Raw genomic sequence first — 18226 nt, 5'->3', positions numbered from 1 at the left:
TAAATCTACCAGCATATAACACGCTGGCTGAAAAATAAAGTAGGTCTTAGTTCACACAGGAGAGCATCCTGAGTGACACATACCTCCCCTCACATATAAAACCAGTGACACTGTCACAATATGTAGCTGTCATTGCTGCTTCACCCCAATATTTCTCTGATAGTTTGGAATCTGTCAGCATACACCTTATCATTTCAGTCAGAGTTCTGTTTTTCCTTTCTGCTACTCCATTTTGTTCAGGTGTGTAAGGAGCAGTCTTTTGATGCTCTATACCATTTTTTCTTAAGTAGTTTTCTATTTGGAGTCCTGTGAATTCACCTCCATTATCACTTCTAATGACAATTGGCTTCCTCTGAAATTTGTTATTTGACTTTATCACGTAGTCTACTAGTTTATTGAAAACTTCGCTTTTGTTCTTGATCAAGTATGTGACTGTGTATCTTGAGTAGTCATCTATAAAAGTCACCATATATCTATTGCCTCCTGATGTAGTCACTTTCATGGGTCCACATACGTCAGTATGCTCCAAATCAAATGGTCTTGTGCTTTTCGTTTCACTTTCTTTAGGAATAGATATCCTTGTGGCTTTTGATTTTATACAACATTCACATCTTACGGTAATTGAGCAATCAGATATCAATAGATCCTTGGTCAATTCTTTCCTTTGTAGCTCCATTATACTTTCAGGATGTCTGTGTCCTAGACGTCTATGCCACATGTGAATACAATTCTTGTGATCATGTGTACATAACTTCATCTGTTCCTTTAATGTGTCTAGATGATATAATTGTTCATCCACCTTGACATTGGTTATTACCTTGTTTCCTGCTAGGATTGTACACTCATCATCTTTGAATTTTACAGTAAGTCCTTTAGCTGTTAGACGTTTTACAGATAACAATCCTCCTTCTAATCCTGGAACATATAACACATCCTGTACAAGTATTTTTGAATCATGCCCAAACTTGTTAGAACAGTTTAGCATTCCTTGTCCAACACCTTCTGCAGTTATTTTGCTTCCATCTGCAAGATAAATGGCTTCCTTCTTATTTAAATTAAGTTCAGTAAAGAAATTGTTATTATTTGTCATGTGACTTGTTGCTCTTGAGTCAATAAACCAACCCAACGATGATTTCTTATCAGTCACTTTAAATGTGCCATTCTAATTATGTTCACATGAATCAGAAATTGTGTTTTTCACCTTTATGATGTAATTTCTGTTGCTCTGCTTTCCATATACTACAGTCAGTCTTTAAATGTCCTTTTTTCTTACATCTGAAACATTCTCTTGTCTCTTTATTATAGGGTCTTTTTGATTCTGTAGCTTTAAGAGCATTTCCATTATCTTTTTCAGTAGAAGAATCATTTGTTTGTTCTTTCCTTCTTTGATATTCATCTATGAGTCTGGTCTTCACAAACTCTAATGTAATGTCTGTTTCAGGTCTTGTCTCTAGTGCATTTATCAAAGCAGTATATGAATCCGGTAAACTGCACAATAATATTGCTGCTACATGGCTTTCCTTAATATCTTCACCAATTGATCTCAGATGTGATATCACTTCCATAATAGAGAATATATGCTTCTGCATGTCATTCTCTGCACTTAGTCTCATACTGTAAAGCTTTCTTAGCAGAAATAACTTGTGATTTAAGCTGGGTCTTTCATGTAGCTTTCTTAGTGCTTCCCACATTCCCTTTGTTGTATCCTCATTCCTTATGTGGATTAATTGAGCATCATCCACTAATAGGCTGATGGTAGCTCTTGCTTGTCTATTTTTCTTATCCCATGTCTGATTATCCTCATCAGGTCTATCTGTAGTGATTACTTCCCATAAATCATCTTTAGACAATAACATTTCTACTTTGAACTTCTATAACTGATAATTCTCATTATTCAGCTTAGCTACTGTAAGTTTTAGCTCTGTGCTACTTGTCCTCTTTAACTTGTCTTACTTGTTTGGAGAGAATTGTACTGAAGAATTCTTCTGTATTCACCAGGCTCTTTCTGAGAGTTCTGGTGTCCTGTGTGTCTAGGGTCCTCGGTGCCTGGGGTCCTCGGTGCCTGGGGTCCCTCGGTGCCTGGGGTCCCTCGGTGCCTGGGTCCATAACCTGTTGCACAGCTTCTGGATACCCACAGTTGCAGTAGAAACTTCACAGAGCAGATTACATGGGATAACAAGCTTTTACTTCTCAGAACATGAGGTAAAGGGAAAAACGCACAGTCACACAGTACTGCACCAGGAAGTAAGTGCAAAACAGAAAATACAAGAGAGACTTTTTTTCTTTTTACAATACAGTAAACAAAGAAACTTTACACAACATCGCCATTGTAACATTCCTGGCGGCATGCTTGCATGGTGCACCACCTCCCACCATGCAAGACCGCAATCTTACCTGTCCGTCCAGGCTGCACATTTTGTTTCAGTATCTGCTGTGTCCATGTCTCTTGTCTGACTGCTTAGGGCGTCGGCGCAGCTTCTGCCTGTTTCTTATAGTTACTGCGTGCACAGTCCTAATGCGTCCCCAGCCTATTGCTGTGAGTCACTGGATACTTAAACCCCCTCCACCCAGTAGGAGGTGCCTGAGCAACACTTTCACTCAGTTTGTCTTTTGCAACTGAGTTGCCAGGTCCTGTCCTGACTCTAGTCTGTTTCTGCCACCCTGGGCGCTGAGTACCCAGGGCCTCTACCTGTACCTGTGACTTCTAGTCAGTTTCTGCCACCCTGGGGGCTGAGTTCCCAGGCTAGTTCCTGTATCTTGTTCCTGGTTCAGAACCTGTCTGAACAGTGTCCTAGTCCGTTACTTGTTTGTCTCTATGACTGTATCTTCCTTCTTTCCTGCAGTATCTGAACCTGCACCTAACACCAACTCGTTGTCTCTGTACTTCTGTTTGTGAGTCTTGTGTCCAATCGCTACTTCATTGTAAGTACCTTGTGTGTATCTGGTTCTGCTCATTCTGTTTCCCTCCCTCTGTATCTATCTCCTGTGTTCCAGCTATCTTCTTGTGTTTTCCAGTCTGTTCCATGTGAACAGAGCCCTGTCCTGTCTACCACATCTGCGGGTTTTGCTTTGCTCTGCTTGCTCACCGCACCTGCGGTTTTGCTCTGCTTTGCTTGTTCAACGCACCTGCGGTTTTGCTCTGCTTTGCTTGTTCACCGCATCTACGGGTTTTGCTCTGCTTTGCTAGCTCACCGCATCTGCGGGTTTTGCTCTGCTTTGCTAGCTCACCGCATCTGCGGTTTTGCTCTGCTTTGCTTGTTTAAAGCATCTGCGGGTTTTGCTCAAAATGCTTGTTCACCGCATCTGCGGTTTTGCTCTGCTTTGCTACTTCACCGCATCTGCGGGTTTTGCTCTGCTTTTCTAGTTCACCGCATCTGCTAGTTTTGCTCTGCTTTGCTTGTTCACCGCATCTGCGGGTTTTGCTCTGCTTTGCTTGTTCACCGCATCTGCAGTTTTGATCTGCTTTGCTTGTTCACCGCATCTGCGGGTTTTGCTCTGCTTTGCTTGTTTACCGCATCTGCGGGTTTTGCTTTGCTTTGCTTGTTCACCGCATCTGCGGGTTTTGCTCTGCTTTGCTTGTTCACCACATCTGCGGTTTTGCTCTGCTTTGCTTGTTCACCGCATCTGCGGGTTTTGCTCTGCTTTGCTTTTTCAACGCATCTGCGGTTTTGCTCTGCTTTGCTTGTTCACCGCATCTGCGGGTTTTGCTCTGCTTTTCTAGTTCACCGCATCTGCGGGTTTTGCTCTGCTTTGCTTGTTTACCGCATCTGCGGTTTTGCTCTGCTTTGCTTGTTCACCGCATCTGCGGGTTTTGCTCTGCTTTGCTTGTTCACCGCATCTGCGGTTTTGCTCTGCTTTGCTAGTTCACCACATCTGCGGGTTTTGCTCTGCTTTGCTAGTTCATCGCATCTGCGGTTTTGCTCTGCTTTGCTTGTTCACCGCATCTGCGTGTTTTGCTCTGCTTTGCTTGTTCAACGCATCTGCGGTTTTGCTCTGCTTTGCTTGTTCACCGCATCTGCGGGTTTTGCTCTGCTTTGCTTGTTCACCGCATCTGCATTTTTGCTCTGCTTTGCTTGTTTACCGCATCTGCGGGTTTTGCCCTGCTTTGCTTGTTCACCGCATCTGCGGGTTTTGCTCCGCTCTGCTTGTCTACCGCACCTGCGGCTCTGTTCCTGTATCCCAGTCTGTACTGGTCCCTATCCTGCCTACATTTCTACTTGCCAGTACCCGCCTGTCTGCATGTCAGCCGTGCCTCCCTGTGCCCACCTGTTTGCATGCCAGCCGTGCCTGCCAGTGCCCACCTGTCTGCATACCAGCCGTGCCTGTCAATATCCACCTGTCTGCATACCAGCCGTGCCTGCCAGTACCCACCAGTCAATATGCCAGTTTAACCTGCCTGTTCCTGCATTCCCCGGTGTGGGTCAACAACTGTGACCGGGGTCTGACCTGGAGTAGCACCTGGTCCCTCTGCTCGGTTCCTCCCTGGTTCACGGAGTCGACTGAGCCGCCGTGTGACCTTGGTCGGATTGGGTTGATACTTAGTTACGCTCCTCCAGGCACTCCTCGGTTCATGGTACAGTGGGATCACTAATCAAGCTCACGCCAGTCAGTCCGGGCGCGAGCGTAACAGCCATCTACAGTCAGATCAGCATAAAGTACTCCTTCACACAAAGAAGTCCATAACTGTTGCATATATAATATATATCACACAAAGCTCCAACAGGTAGGTGTACAACGTCAGATGTATGATAATCCATTAAATGTAAATAAGTAAACAACGTTAGATACATATATGGTTCACAACATGTAAACAGCAGATATAGATAAAGTAGCACATCCAGTAATCATATACAGGGAGATTAAATATCAATAGTATCCTTGTGGAATCGCCAGTGGCGTACTGCTATGGGGCCCGTGGCCGTAGGGGGCCCGTGGCCAGAGGGGGACCGTGAGCCGGCGGGGCCCCATAGCAGTCGCCCCCCTTCTGCAACCCCCGCTCCGCTGTTTGATTGCCGCCGCCGCCACTGTGTTCAGACATGGCCATGTGCTGTGCGGCTGTGTCTTGTAGTAATGACGGCAGGGGCGACACTGCACCTTTAATTGTGCTTGTGTCGCCCCTGCTGCGACATTACTACAAGACACAGACGTACAGCGCGCTGCGCGCGGCCATGCCTGACCACAGTGCCGACGGGCGGCGGCAATCAAACAGCGGAGCGGGGGGTGCAGGAGGGGGGCCCCGATGGAGGAGGGGCCCTGTTGAAGGGAGGCCCCAAGAGGGTCCCTGTTGAAGGGAGGCCCCGAGGGGGTCCCTGTTGAAGGGAGGCCCCGAGGGGGTCCCTGTTGAAGGGAGACCCCGTGAGGGTCCTTGATGAAAGGAGGCCTTGTGAGCGGCCCTGATGAAGGGAGGGCCCGGGGAGGTCCTTGATAAAGGGAGGCCCCGTGGGGGGCCCTGTTCAAGGGAGACCCTGTGGGGGGCCTTGATGAATGGAGGCCCCAAGGGGGGGCCCTGATGAAGTGCCGCGGTGTCCTCCAGGTGGAGATGCTGGGGAAGCGGTGTGGGCCCAACGGCGGGTGGACCTCTCTGATGGTCCAGGGCCTGCAATGGCCATCAGATAAGCCGGCGGCCCTGCACAGCTGGACCGGACACAGGACAAGGGGCAGGTAAGTGAGGCTTGTCGACAGATTCCCCAATCCCCATATTAAATATATTTCTAATGTGTCTTGTGTGTATGTCAGTGTGTATGACTGTGTAAATATATATATATATATATATATATATATATATTTATGTCTGTTTTATGTGTTTTTAAGAATGTGTTCAAATATGTACGTATCTGTGTGCGTGCATGTCTGCGTACTGTGTGCGTGCATGTCTGCGTACTGTGTGCGTGCATGTCTGCGTACTGTGTGCGTGCGTGCATGTCTGCGTACTGTGTGCGTGCATGTCTGCGTACTGTGTGCGTGCATGTCTGCGTACTGTGTGCGTGCGTGCATGTCTGCGCACTGTGTGCGTGTGTAGCGCCCCGAGGGTTCGGCCGCAACAGGGGTATTGCACCTCTGCCAGAGGTGTGATATTCCACTCCCGGGTAAGGATGGAGTTTGGACCAGGACTCATTTAGCTGCATGCATCACACACACCCCATTTCCGGGGGACAGCTCAACGGTGCTCCCATTAAGACAGTAATGCAGGCACGACAGAATCTGTCCCTGGCTGGAGTGGGGAGGGGGGAGGAAAACCCAGTGATGTAGGAGCAGGAGGGGACGGTTTCTGGGCATAGGCAGGAGCCCATTGGTTGCAAGTCACCTGGGCTCATACACTAGAGGGAGGTATATAAGGTGGGCACCATCTTAGTTCTGGGAGAAGAAGGAGAAGTTCAGAGAGAGAAGGAGTTCAGCCAGAGAGGGCTGACAGGGAGCTGTGGCTCAGTCTGGGCCCAGCTCCACGAGGCAGGCCTGGAGTGGTGGCCAGAACCAGCAGAGAGGACAGATACAGAAAGGAACAGAAAGGAAAGGAAGAAAGGAACAGAACACCCAGAGAGGCCCAGAGACACGAGGGCAGAAGGAACCCCAAAGGCCCAGGAGATTGCGGGTGACGGGTTGGCAGAACAGGGTACCGGATCCCAAGTTGGTGGAGGCGACTAATCCTCAGCCAAGGACCGGCGGTCGTGATCACATCTTGGTGCGACCCCTCACTACACCTACTAGAAAGGCACACCACAAGAGAAGGCCCGCGGGAGCTGGACGAACGTAGTGTCACTGGTGGGGCACGGCCAGAGAAAGGAATAGAAGGGAGTCCTGTGTCACACTCTGGAATTGCCTGGGGGTTGACCGAGCCCCGCATCTGGTGGACGCAGCACGGCTAGGGCAGTCATTGCCGGCGGAATGACTAAGAATATAAAGAACTGTGAGTAAAGAATTTGAACTGCAACCCCACGTCTCTGTGCTTCATCGCCGCGCCAGCACTACTAGTGCTGGGACGCTTGCACCATCACTCCCACCATCAACTATACTGCCCTGGGGCTGCACTCTTCCCGTGGGGAGTCACACTACCTTAGCGACATACATCATCAGCCCCAGCGGTCTGCCCTTGCAGCGGCAGTTCGCACTGACCGCAATCCACGGGTGGCGTAGTCGGACAATTAACCTAGAACCCCCACAAAATACCGCCATTGGCCTGACCACCCTGAGCCACGGGACTGGGTCACCGCCACGGAGACTACAACCCCCCAGAGACCTGGTTCCGGGTAACCCACTACACGTGTACGCTAGGCCCAGGGGGCGAGTCACGTGCATGTCTGCGTACTGTGTGCATGTCTGCGTACTGTGTGCGTGCGTGCATGTCTGCGTACTGTGTGTGTGCACGTCTGCGTACTGTGCATGCATGTCTGCGTACTGTGTGTGTGTGCATGTGTGCGTGTCTGCGTACTTTGTGTGTGCGCGCATGTCTGCGTACTGTGTGTGTGTGTGCATGTTTGCGTACTGTGTGTGTGTGCGCATGTCTGCGTACTGTGTGTGTGTGTGCATGTTTGCGTACTGTGTGTCTGTGCATGCATGTCTGCGTGCTGTGTGCGTGTACGTGCATGTCTGCATACTGTGTTTGTGCGTGTACGTGCATGTCTGCATATGTGAAGGATGAGGGGGCAGGCTGGGCCCTGTGTTGTATACCTACATTTCTCCGCCGTATCTGTGCATCATGAATGGTGTATGTATTAAAGGGGCCACTGAGACTCTTTCGCCCGGGGCCCACGAAAACCTGGAGCCGGCCCTGGTTGAAAGCAATGATGGAGGAGGGAACGTCATGTGACACTCCATTTCCCATCATTGCTCCTCTGCTTCTGACGCAGTGGCGTGATGACACGCCACGCTGTGTCAGACAGTGGAGCTGGCAGCTGCTGTGGTGTTGAGAGAGACGCGCTGCAGAGACTGAAGCAGCGGTAAGTATGTATTTATTTATTTTTGTAAATCAGTGAGTACTGATAATACTGGAGGACTGGGGCTGCATTTTACCCTTTGCTGGGGGCTGCCTTTTACCCTATGGTGGGGGCTGCCTTTAACCCTATGGGGGGCTGCATTATACTGCATACAGAACCATGGGGAGTTTATTATACTGTGTGGAGGACCATGGGGAGTGCATTATACTGTGTGGAGGACCATAGGGAGTGCATTATACTGTGTGGAGGACCATGGGGAGTGCATTATACTGTGTGGAGGACCACGGGGAGTGCATTATACTGTGTGGAGGACCATGTCGAGTGCATTATACTGTGTGGAGGACCATGTCGAGTGCATTATACTATGTGGAGGACCAGGTCAAGCACATTATACTGTGTGTAGGACCATGGGGAGTTCATTATACTGTGTGGAGGACCATGGGGAGTTCATTATACTGTGTGGAGGACCATGGGGAGTTCATTATACTGTGTGGAGGACCATGGGGAGTTCATTATACTGTGTGGAGGACCATGGGGAGTGCATTATACTGTGTGCAGGACCATGGGGAGTACATTATACTGTGAAGGACCATAGGGAGTGCATTATACTGTGTAGAGGACCATGGCGAGTTTATTATACTGTGTGCAGGACCACGGGGAGTTCATTATACTGTGTGCAGGACCACGGGGAGTTCAATATACTGTGTGGAGGACCATGGCGAGTGCATTATACTGTGTGGAGGACCATGTCGAGTGCATTATACTGTGTGGAGGACCATGACGAGTGCATTATACTGTGTGGAGGACCATAGCGAGTGCGTTATACTGTATGGAGGACCATGGGGAGTGCATTATACTCAGTGGAGTGTGGAGAGGTGTGGGGGCCATTATACTCTATGTAGGCCCACTATACTGCATGGAAGGCTGTGTGGGGGTCACAGTTGGGGGATTATACTGTGTTGGGGTCACCATACTTTGCCCTGGGAGTTGAGGTGGGGTACAGTAGGCAGGGCTGTGGAGTCAGTAAGCCAAACCTCCGACTCCTCAATTTCCATGACACCGACTCCAACTGCGACTCCCTCATACATGGCTCATGTTTATGTGATAAATTTACTGTAGCACAGATTCATCTCCGCTAAAAGTCCAGACCCTTAGATCAGGAATAGGACAGACATTTATAGGACATTTCATAACTTTCCCAAATTCTTATGAAAAAAATATTCCACACAAACTGCATTGAACTACTGTACCCAATTTATTATATATTTTAGGAGTCGGTCCATTTTATACCAACTCACACTCTGACTCCGACTCCACAGCCCTGACAGTAGGGTCATTACACTGTGCATGTGGAGGCTAATGAGGAGGAATTCACCATCAGGGTATCATACTGTGTTAAGGGGGACACTTTTTTGTTGGCATCACATTTTATGGGGCTATGAAAGAGGAATCTAGGAGTTCAGCAAGGAAGAAAATTGCTATGCAAAGGCTGGAAAGTTGTGAGATCTGCTCTTCTGTGCCCCCAATAATTATTTACATTTTTTTTTTGGGGGGGGGGGGGGCAATTAGAACTTCTGCTATGGGGCCCCATGATTCCTATGTACGCCCCTGGTAATCGCATATGTTGCAATAAAAAGCCCATACCAGAACTACCTAATATGTACATAATAATATGTAATATGTACATAAGATGAAACCATATTTACCAGCGAGCGTACGTCTGAGGTCCAGGCACCCACCAGACGTGTGCTTTTTATTGCAACATATGCGGTTCCACAAGGAACATCGGGTCGTCATGGCAACATCCGGGAAGCCGCGGCAGACAGCGCTGGAGGCCGGAAGAGGAGATGAGTATTGCGATCACCTCCCCTTGCCCCCACAATGCTGCGACTGATTTCAATCACAGCATTGAGGGGGTAAATGTGCCCAGAGCGGTGTGGGACCGCTCCCTGCACATAGCACCGGGTGTCAGCTGTGACTATCAGATGACACCCGGCAGCGATCGCCCCGCGCCGCTTGTGTACGGGCCCGATCGCCATATGACCTAATAATACGTCATTGGTCCAATCGGCCCAGGTCACTATGACCTACTATTAGGTCACACGTCAGAAAGGGGTTAAAGGAGTTGTCCAACTCTCAGGAATTTTTTATCAAGCGCTGCAGCTTGCCAAACCTTAATACTATGCAATATACAAACTGTTAGGATTCTGCTCTGCTTGCCAGTTTGAGTGGTCATCATGTGACTGCAAGTAAGCAAATCACAAACCTGAACCCTAATAGTATGTAAATTACGCACTGTTAGGATTCTGCAAACTGCAGTGTTTGCCAAATTTTTCCCAAGGGCTGGACAAGCCCTTTCATGATTTATAGGGCTCGCTAAAAAGAGAGTTGTATTGCTTCTAGAAAAGAGCTAGCTTGCATTCTGTTATTAACTGCTCTATTTTGTTAGAAATTTCCCAGTCACAATACGTTCGAGAACAGATTTATATCCCTCAAGATTCATAAAAGGGTTACCTGTTGGCTGGGGTAGAGAAGAGAGCAAGAATAACCGGTTTTCCTTGTAAAGTTAGGATTTCACTGGATGACTGTATTACATTGAAGTAGAAATGAGAGTCTCCAGGGATGGAGCAGTTGAGTCGAGCTTTCAGGAAGGAAGTGAACTGCTTTTCCAAAACACGTTGAGATCCCCCCATATCATTTTTGCATACACGAGCGACACGTGACACAATCACCTGGAGTATTCAGAAATGCAATATTAGTGCATATGCAGTAAGAAAAGAGGAAAAGAGAAGCAATATAGAATGATACATCCAAAATTCATGTGCTTCCACGGGAGGTTTCATACATTAAAGGGAATGTGTCATCAGAAAATAATCTACTAGTTAAATCAAGTTTATCTTTTAAATGTATTTTTTTGGGGGGGCTTAATGTATTATATTAAGCCCTTCACGACAGGGCCAATTTCCGTTTTGTTTTTTCCACCACTTCTCCCGAGAGTCATAACTCTTTTATTTTTCTGTCCACATAGACATATGAGGGCTTGGTTTTTGCGGGATGAGTTTTACTTTTGAATGATACCATTGATTTTACCACATAGTATACTGGAAAACGGGAAAAAAATTCCAACTGTAAAGAAATTGTGAAAAAATTGCAATTCTGACATTCTTTTTTGGCTATTGTTTTTACGGTGTACATTTTGTGGTAAAAATTATCTTGCAATATGATTTTTCTCATCAGTACAATTATGGTAATACCAAATATGTTCTGATTTTTTTTCACCACTAAAATAATAAAAAAACTGAAGATTGCAAAAAAAAAAAACTTTTTGGGTTGTGTCGCCATTTTCCGAGACACATATTGTTTTTACCGTTCAGTTAATGGAGCTGTGTGATGGCTTAATTTTTCTGGGATGAGACAACTTTTTTATTTGTACCATTTTGGGATGGATATGACATTGATCGTTTGTTACAGAATTTTTTGCGGAATTGTAGAGACCAGAAAAATATAATTTTGGCGTTCTTGATTTTTTTTTGTTTACAGTGTTTACCGATTAGGTTAATTATTTTTAGATTTTGATATATCGGATTTTTCTGAAAGTGGTGATACACAAATGTGTATTTTTTTTAATTAATGGGGCAAAAGGGGGGGTGTGTGAACATTTATGTTTCTTTACTTTTTTTCAAATTTAAAAAAAATTACTTTTTTTTAAATTTTTTTTTTACTTTTCACTGTTCTTGTTAGCACCCTTAGGGGATTTAAAGCTGCGATCATCTGATCGCTTGTGCTATATACAGCAATGCCACAGAAATGCTACATATAGTAAGAATCACGGTCTCACTTGAAGTCTGACCACAGGCAGCTTTTCAAAGGAGCTCTGTAATGATCAGCACGGGGGTCTTCAGCAGACTTCTGGCTGTCATAGCAACCAATCGATGACCCACGATCTTGTCACGGGCACGCCGATGGGTGCATGGAATGACATGCACCCATGCCGAAGCATGCTAAATGTCGTTCTCAGAGTTTGACAGCGGCATTTAACAGGCTAGCAATCATGGACAGAACGCCGCTCCATCAGCAATTGTTAGAGGCACATCTTGGCTGTAAGGCCCCCTTCACATGTACGTGTCTCCGGTATGTGTGGCATCCGTTTTCACACGTACCAGAGACACATATACACACGTAACCATTATAACCTATGGGGCTGTGCATATGTCTGTGATTTCACATAGACCGTGTGTTCGTGTTACCCACACGTAGCCATGTTCATTTTTTTGTCTGCAGCATGGATGACAAGAGTCAATAAAAGTCTATGGGTATGTGTAAACGAGTACAGCACATGACATGTACCAGAATAAAAAGCATTTAAGAAATCCTTGTTTTTTGTGTGTTAAAGATGTGCAAAGATAATAGATAGATACATACATACATATGGTGGGGAAAAAAAGTATTTAGTCAGCCACCAATTGTGCAAGTTCTCCCACTTAAAAAGATGAGAGAGGCCTGTAATTGACTTCATAGGTAGACCTCAACTATGAGGCTATGTGCCCACGATGCAGAAATGAAGCAGAAAATTTCTGCAGCATTTCTGCATCTCCCTGGCATAAAAAACGCATGGGGATTGTACATGCAGATTGTGAATGCGTTTTTCCTGCAGAATACATGCGGATCCACATGCGGATTCACATCTGTTTCCGCATGCAGATTGACAAGCGCTTTTCAGGCGATAGCATCACTTGGAAAGTGCTTGACAACTAGGTCACACTGTATAAATCCATGCAAACGGCATGGATTTATACAGTGTGAACCGTAAAAATTAAAACAAATCAAGCTATACTCACCCCCGAGGCCCCGGCGTGTGCTGCAGCGCTCGTTCCTCTCTGCTTCCTGGCTGCCGGCATATCGCGAGACAGAGCGGTGAAGGGCCTGCGGTCACATGACTGTGACGTCACCGCAGGTCCTCAAGCGATGCCGGCATTCAGAGAGAAGCCGCCGGACAGGTGAATATAAACTTTATTTGTTATTTTATTCTTTTTTTACAGGTACAATGGTACCCAGGTCTGGATGAGAGTCTCCTCTCCTCCAGAACTGGGTACCATCCGCACATAGAGACGCATAGAAGCCGCTTGTACAAATGTACAGTCGCGGTTTCTATGCGTCTCAATGCAAGTCAATGGCGGGAGTTCCGCTGCGCTTCTGCGAAATTAAATGACATGCTGCGGATTTTTGTACGCAGCATAAACGCTGCGGAAAAATCCGCAGCATGTGCATAGAACATGCGGAATCCCCTTGGGGACCATGGGGTGCGGATTACCTAGCGTTTCACAAGCGTTTATGCTGCGGAAATTCCGCAGCATAAACGCTTGAAAAACGCTACGTGGGCACTCAGCCTCTGAGACAAAATGAGAAAACAAATCCTGAAAATCGCATCGTCTTATTTGGCAAGAATTTTTTTTCAAATTTTGGTGGAAAACAAGTATTTGGTCAATTACAAACAAGCAAGATTTCTGGCTCTCACAGACCTGTAACTTCTTCTTTAAGAGGCTCCTCTGTCCTCCACTCATTACCTGTAGTACTGGCACCTGTTTGAACTTGTTATCAGTATAAAAGACACCTGTCCGCAACCTCAAACAGTCACACGCCAAACTCCACTATGGTGAAGACCAAAGAGCTGTCGAAGGACACCAGAAATGATGTCAGCTGTGAATTGTCCAAAAACACGGCTGACATCAAGCCCTGGTGTTAGTAATGGAAAGGTGTCTATCATACACCCTCACTACTAACCCAGTAATACAAAGAGAACACACACACACAAAAATATTATATTGAAATAAACACTCCCCGACACTTTTTCAGGTTCACCACTTTGCTAAAAAAAAAATCCTATGCAGGTCTAACTTAGTCCAAACAAAACCGATGTAGTCCAAGCGAATCCAACAAAGTCCAGCGAATCCTCCATAAAAAGCCTATGGAGCCTCGTTCTGACAATCCATAAGCTTTGCAAACAGCCATTTCCGGGTCACACTGCGCTGTGTGAGACCTGGCGATTCTGAAGAGCGGTGAAATCAGTAATGCTACTGACGCGACCCCTGGGCCGCGTGGGGAACCCGGAACCGGGCCCTTTTTGTGGACGCTGGGGGTTGTAGTCACCGTGGCGGCGACCCGGTCCCGTGGCCCAGGGCGGTCAAACCAGTGGCAGTCTATTTATGGGTTTTTTGTGGTTTAATGTCCGACTACGGCACCCGTGGATTGCGGTCAGTGAGAACCGCCGCTGCAAGGCAGACCGCTGGGGCTGATGGTGTATGCAGCTGAGGTAGTGTAACTCCCCACAGGAAGAGTGCAGCCCCAGGGCAGTGTAGTAGATGGTGGGGGTGATGGTGCGGGCGTCCCAGCACTAGTAGTGCTGTATGCGGTGAAAAAGCACAGAGACAAGGTGTTGCAGTTCAGGTTCTTTACTCACAGTTCTCATCCAGGTCACTTGTGCGCAGGTAGGACCGCACGAGCCGTGCTGCATCCACCAGGCAGGGGGCTCGGTCAACCCCCAGGTAATTCCGGAGTGGGGCACAGGACTCCCTTCTATCCTTTCGTCAGCTGTGCCCCACCAGTGACACTACTTCTGTCCAGCTGGCTCGGGTCTTCTCTTGGGAGGCTGGGTGTCCACTTCCCTGACCCTATGTGGTGTGCCTTTCTAGTAGGTGTAGTGAGGGGTCGCACCAGTAAATGGTCACGACCGCCGGTCCTTGGCTGAGGATTAGTCGCCTCCACCAACTTGGGATCCGGTACCCTGTTCTGCCAACCCGTCACCCGCAATCTCCTGGGTCCTTAGGGTTCCTTCTGCCTTCGTGTCTCTGGGCCTCTCTTGGTGTTCTGTTCCTTCCTACTTTCCTTTCTGTTCCTTTCTGTTTCCGTTCCTCTCCTCTGGCTCTGGCCTCCACTCCAGGCCTGCCTCGTGGAGCTGGGCCCAGACTGAGCCACAGCTCCCTGTCAGCCCTCTCTGGCTGAACTCCTTCTCTTCTCCAACTCTCTGCACTGACCCAGAACTAAGATGGTGCCCGCCTTATATACCTCCTCCTAGTGTATGAGCCCAGGTGACTTGCAACCAATGGGCTCCTACCTATGCCCAGAAACCGTCCCCTCCTGCTCCTACATCACTGGGTTTTCCTCCCCCCTCCCCACTCCAGCCAGGGACATGTTCTGTCGTGCCTGCATTACTGTACTAATGGGAGCACCGTTGAGCTGTCCCCCGGAAATGGGGTGTATGTGATGCATGCAGCTAACTGAGTCCCGGTCCACACACCATCCTTACCCGGGAGTGGGATATCACACCTCTGGCAGAGGTGCAATACCTCTGTAGCGACCGAACCCACGGGGCGCTACACTACCGCCATCAGAGTTGCCGGGGCACGCACAGTGCTGGGTGACCCAGAAGTGGTTCTTTGCCAAGCCTATGGAGTGTCAGAATGAAGCTCTATAGGCTTTCTGCCTACAGGATTCCTTGGACTTCGATAGATTCACTTGGACTACGTCGGACGTGCGTGGGAACTTTTTTTTAATAAAGTGGTGAACGAAGAAAAGTGTCTTTGCTTCATTTCTCTGTGTTTTGTGTGAATGTTCTATTCAGGTTTCCATTTGCTGGACTACCTCGGACCTGCAAGGGATTTTTTTTTTTAAATAAAGTGGTGAACCAGGAAAAGTGTCGCAGAGTGTTTATTTCAATAAAGTATTTTTTTGTTAGCTATTCTTTTTTCCTGGGGCATCGGGAATAACCGAGGCGAAGCACCAGAATTGAGTATCTCATGTGATGTTCCACTTCAGTGGTGGCTGCGGGCTGGTATTTTTAAGCTGGGAAGGGCCCAATAAACATGGACCTTCCCAGTCAGACAGTATCAGCTCTCAGCTGTCTGCTTTACCTTTTCTGGCTACCAAAAATGGGGGTACCCAAATTAATTGTTTTCATTCATTTATTTATTAGGTTAATAGATGTACAGTAAGCTACACATGCAGGGCACAAATTATCTATGTGACAGATATATATTTATGTATCTATCTATCATCTATTTATACCATATCTATTGATCTATCTATCCATTATCATTGCAAATATATAACACATAAAATTCAGTAATTTCTACTCCGCATTCTATTCCGGTATGTAGCACATGGACGGCATATTGATGGTACACAAATACATGCAGATGGCCAACAGAAAACCACACAGATAGTAAAAACGGACTCTCTCATGTGTATGTTTTTTTAAGCAGATGTGTGAAGGTGGCCTAACACACAGCCATGACCTGCCAGGTATGGAGTGGGCTGATTCCTAAAGCCCAATCCATATACCCTTTTCCGACTTGTCCCGTACATGTACGGCGGATATTGTGAAGAGATTAAAAAAATTGAAATCTTGCATTTTTCATAATAGCCACTGGTGCTTTTGTAGATTCCTAATTCCTGTTCTTTCAGAAAATCCACATGTACCTAACAGCAACTGACTGTATCAGACCCTAACTTTTGTATTGAAGCATCTAATAAGTGTGTGCAAACCTCATTTTGAAGGGAGGTGGAGAAGGAGAGAAGCTGTAATATCACCTATTGGGGATGGTGGATCCTCTGTTATCAGCTGTATATACAGCTGTTACCTGTCATTGTAATTCTGTCTATGACACTAATGAGGCTGCTGAAAAGTCTTTTGCATGGATCATGTATTCCCTACCTAACTGACACTGACGGAGTAAAATAAGTAAAAAATAAAATAAAACTCTTAAATGCTCTACTTTTTGCAAAAAAATGTATCGTTTTTTCCAAATCCACTCACACATATTTTCATGGGAGCCCAAACTTACTAAAAGTTACCAATACACCATATCTGTCTTTTCTATCATGGCTCTATCTGTTCTCATGCCTTCATTTAAGAATATCTTTGGATGACTTTTACCCATGTGCAAACACTTGGCCAAAGGTCTCATGCACACTGTAGAAATTTGGCATGGTCCTAAGAAGTGAAGATCGAGTATGCCTTAACAACCCTTTTGGTGAGCACGCTTGGGTGCTCGCCGAGTGTTTTGGCGTGATCGGCATTTCATTCATTGTTGTTGAGCCTGCATGTGTCACAGCTGTCTAACAGCCGTGACGACAATGAATGAAATGCAGAGCACGCCAAAATACTCGGCGAGCACCCAAGCGTGCTCGCCGAAAGGGTTGATGAGGCATACTCGATCATCACTAGTCCTAAGTACTTGGCAGCAAAATAACAGTGGCAGCAGCTTTCAAATAGATTATAAAAAATGAGTGTGAATTGATTTCTTATTGATAATGGTTATTCGTATGAATGGAATATGAAGGAAAATCTTCAATGTTCATAAGAGCCACAAATCCCCAACCAGAGCCAGAACAAACACATATCTATATCAGCTACCTGGTTTCTAGTTGTGTAGCTACTAAGGCTCCAAATCTGTCTGGTGCACCAATCACTACCATATAACTGGATCTAAGAGTGCAGGAATATTGCTTTAAGGACAGAAAGATTTGAGTGATGAAGTCATGGTTCTGAGATTCTAACAAAAGGTGTTATAAGCACCTTTGACCTGGTCTTAAAAGGGTGTTATGAAACAGACTCTGCCCGCTGACAAAACTGCAATCACTAGTAATTGGGAATTTCAATCTCATAATTAGGTTTCATCACTATTTCACATTATATATTGCAATTAAATTTGGACTCGTCTCGGTTTTTTTTTATACCACAATAAAACATTTTTCTTGTTTTTTTAGGATATAGCTGCTTTACCAAAGCAACTGATTCTTACATAAAGTAGGAGAAGGCAATGTACTTGAAAACGCTTACATAGATATATATATATATATGCACAGATATACCTTCTCGAAGTAGTTGAACTCCATTGCTATCTCTCTGAAGAAGAAATACACATGATCCTTCCATTCCACAGCATTGACAAAATATGGATCTAGGCAAGAAAAAAGCCAAAGAAAGGAAAGAGGTCATTATTCGACCATTTCATTAGTTCTTGACTGAACGAGGAATTGGCTTACCTACGCAACTCCAAATTCAGTACAAGATTTATGTTGTGTTTGGAAAAGGAATTAACTAATTAAAGCCACAACCCTGTTTTATAAATGAAGCAGTTACTCATTATTATGTCCAGAATCCTATTTTGCATTAATCTCTGCAGAACAGAAGATGAGAACAAGACTGCAGTAATTTGGGAAGTTGAGAAGAAAACTGCAGTAATTTAACAGGCATATAATTCCCTGCAACACAGCACATTTCTCCTTCCAATTCA

At 46.2% G+C, this 18226-nt stretch overlaps 1 protein-coding gene across 1 annotated transcript in view; it reads right to left on the bottom strand.

Moving 5' to 3' along the window:
* The window catches only part of SEMA6B (semaphorin 6B), a 229896-nt gene that overhangs the window by 83486 nt on the left and 128184 nt on the right, over positions 1-18226 (bottom strand). Inside the window, exons 9-10 of the mRNA XM_073686360.1 lie at positions 17802-17890; positions 10446-10663 (exon numbers count right to left, since the gene is read on the bottom strand). Of these exons, the coding sequence (XP_073542461.1) occupies positions 10446-10663; positions 17802-17890 (307 nt within the window). The remainder of the gene's footprint in view (positions 1-10445; positions 10664-17801; positions 17891-18226) is intronic.

Source organism: Phyllobates terribilis, unplaced genomic scaffold (genome assembly GCF_046119375.1).
Source record: "Phyllobates terribilis strain yellow unplaced genomic scaffold, ASM4611937v1 Scaffold_1__5_contigs__length_1240528914, whole genome shotgun sequence".
NCBI lineage: Eukaryota > Metazoa > Chordata > Amphibia > Anura > Dendrobatidae > Phyllobates > Phyllobates terribilis.
Note: the sequence above shows the minus strand (reverse complement) of the source record. Positions and strands in the feature narration are given on the sequence as shown.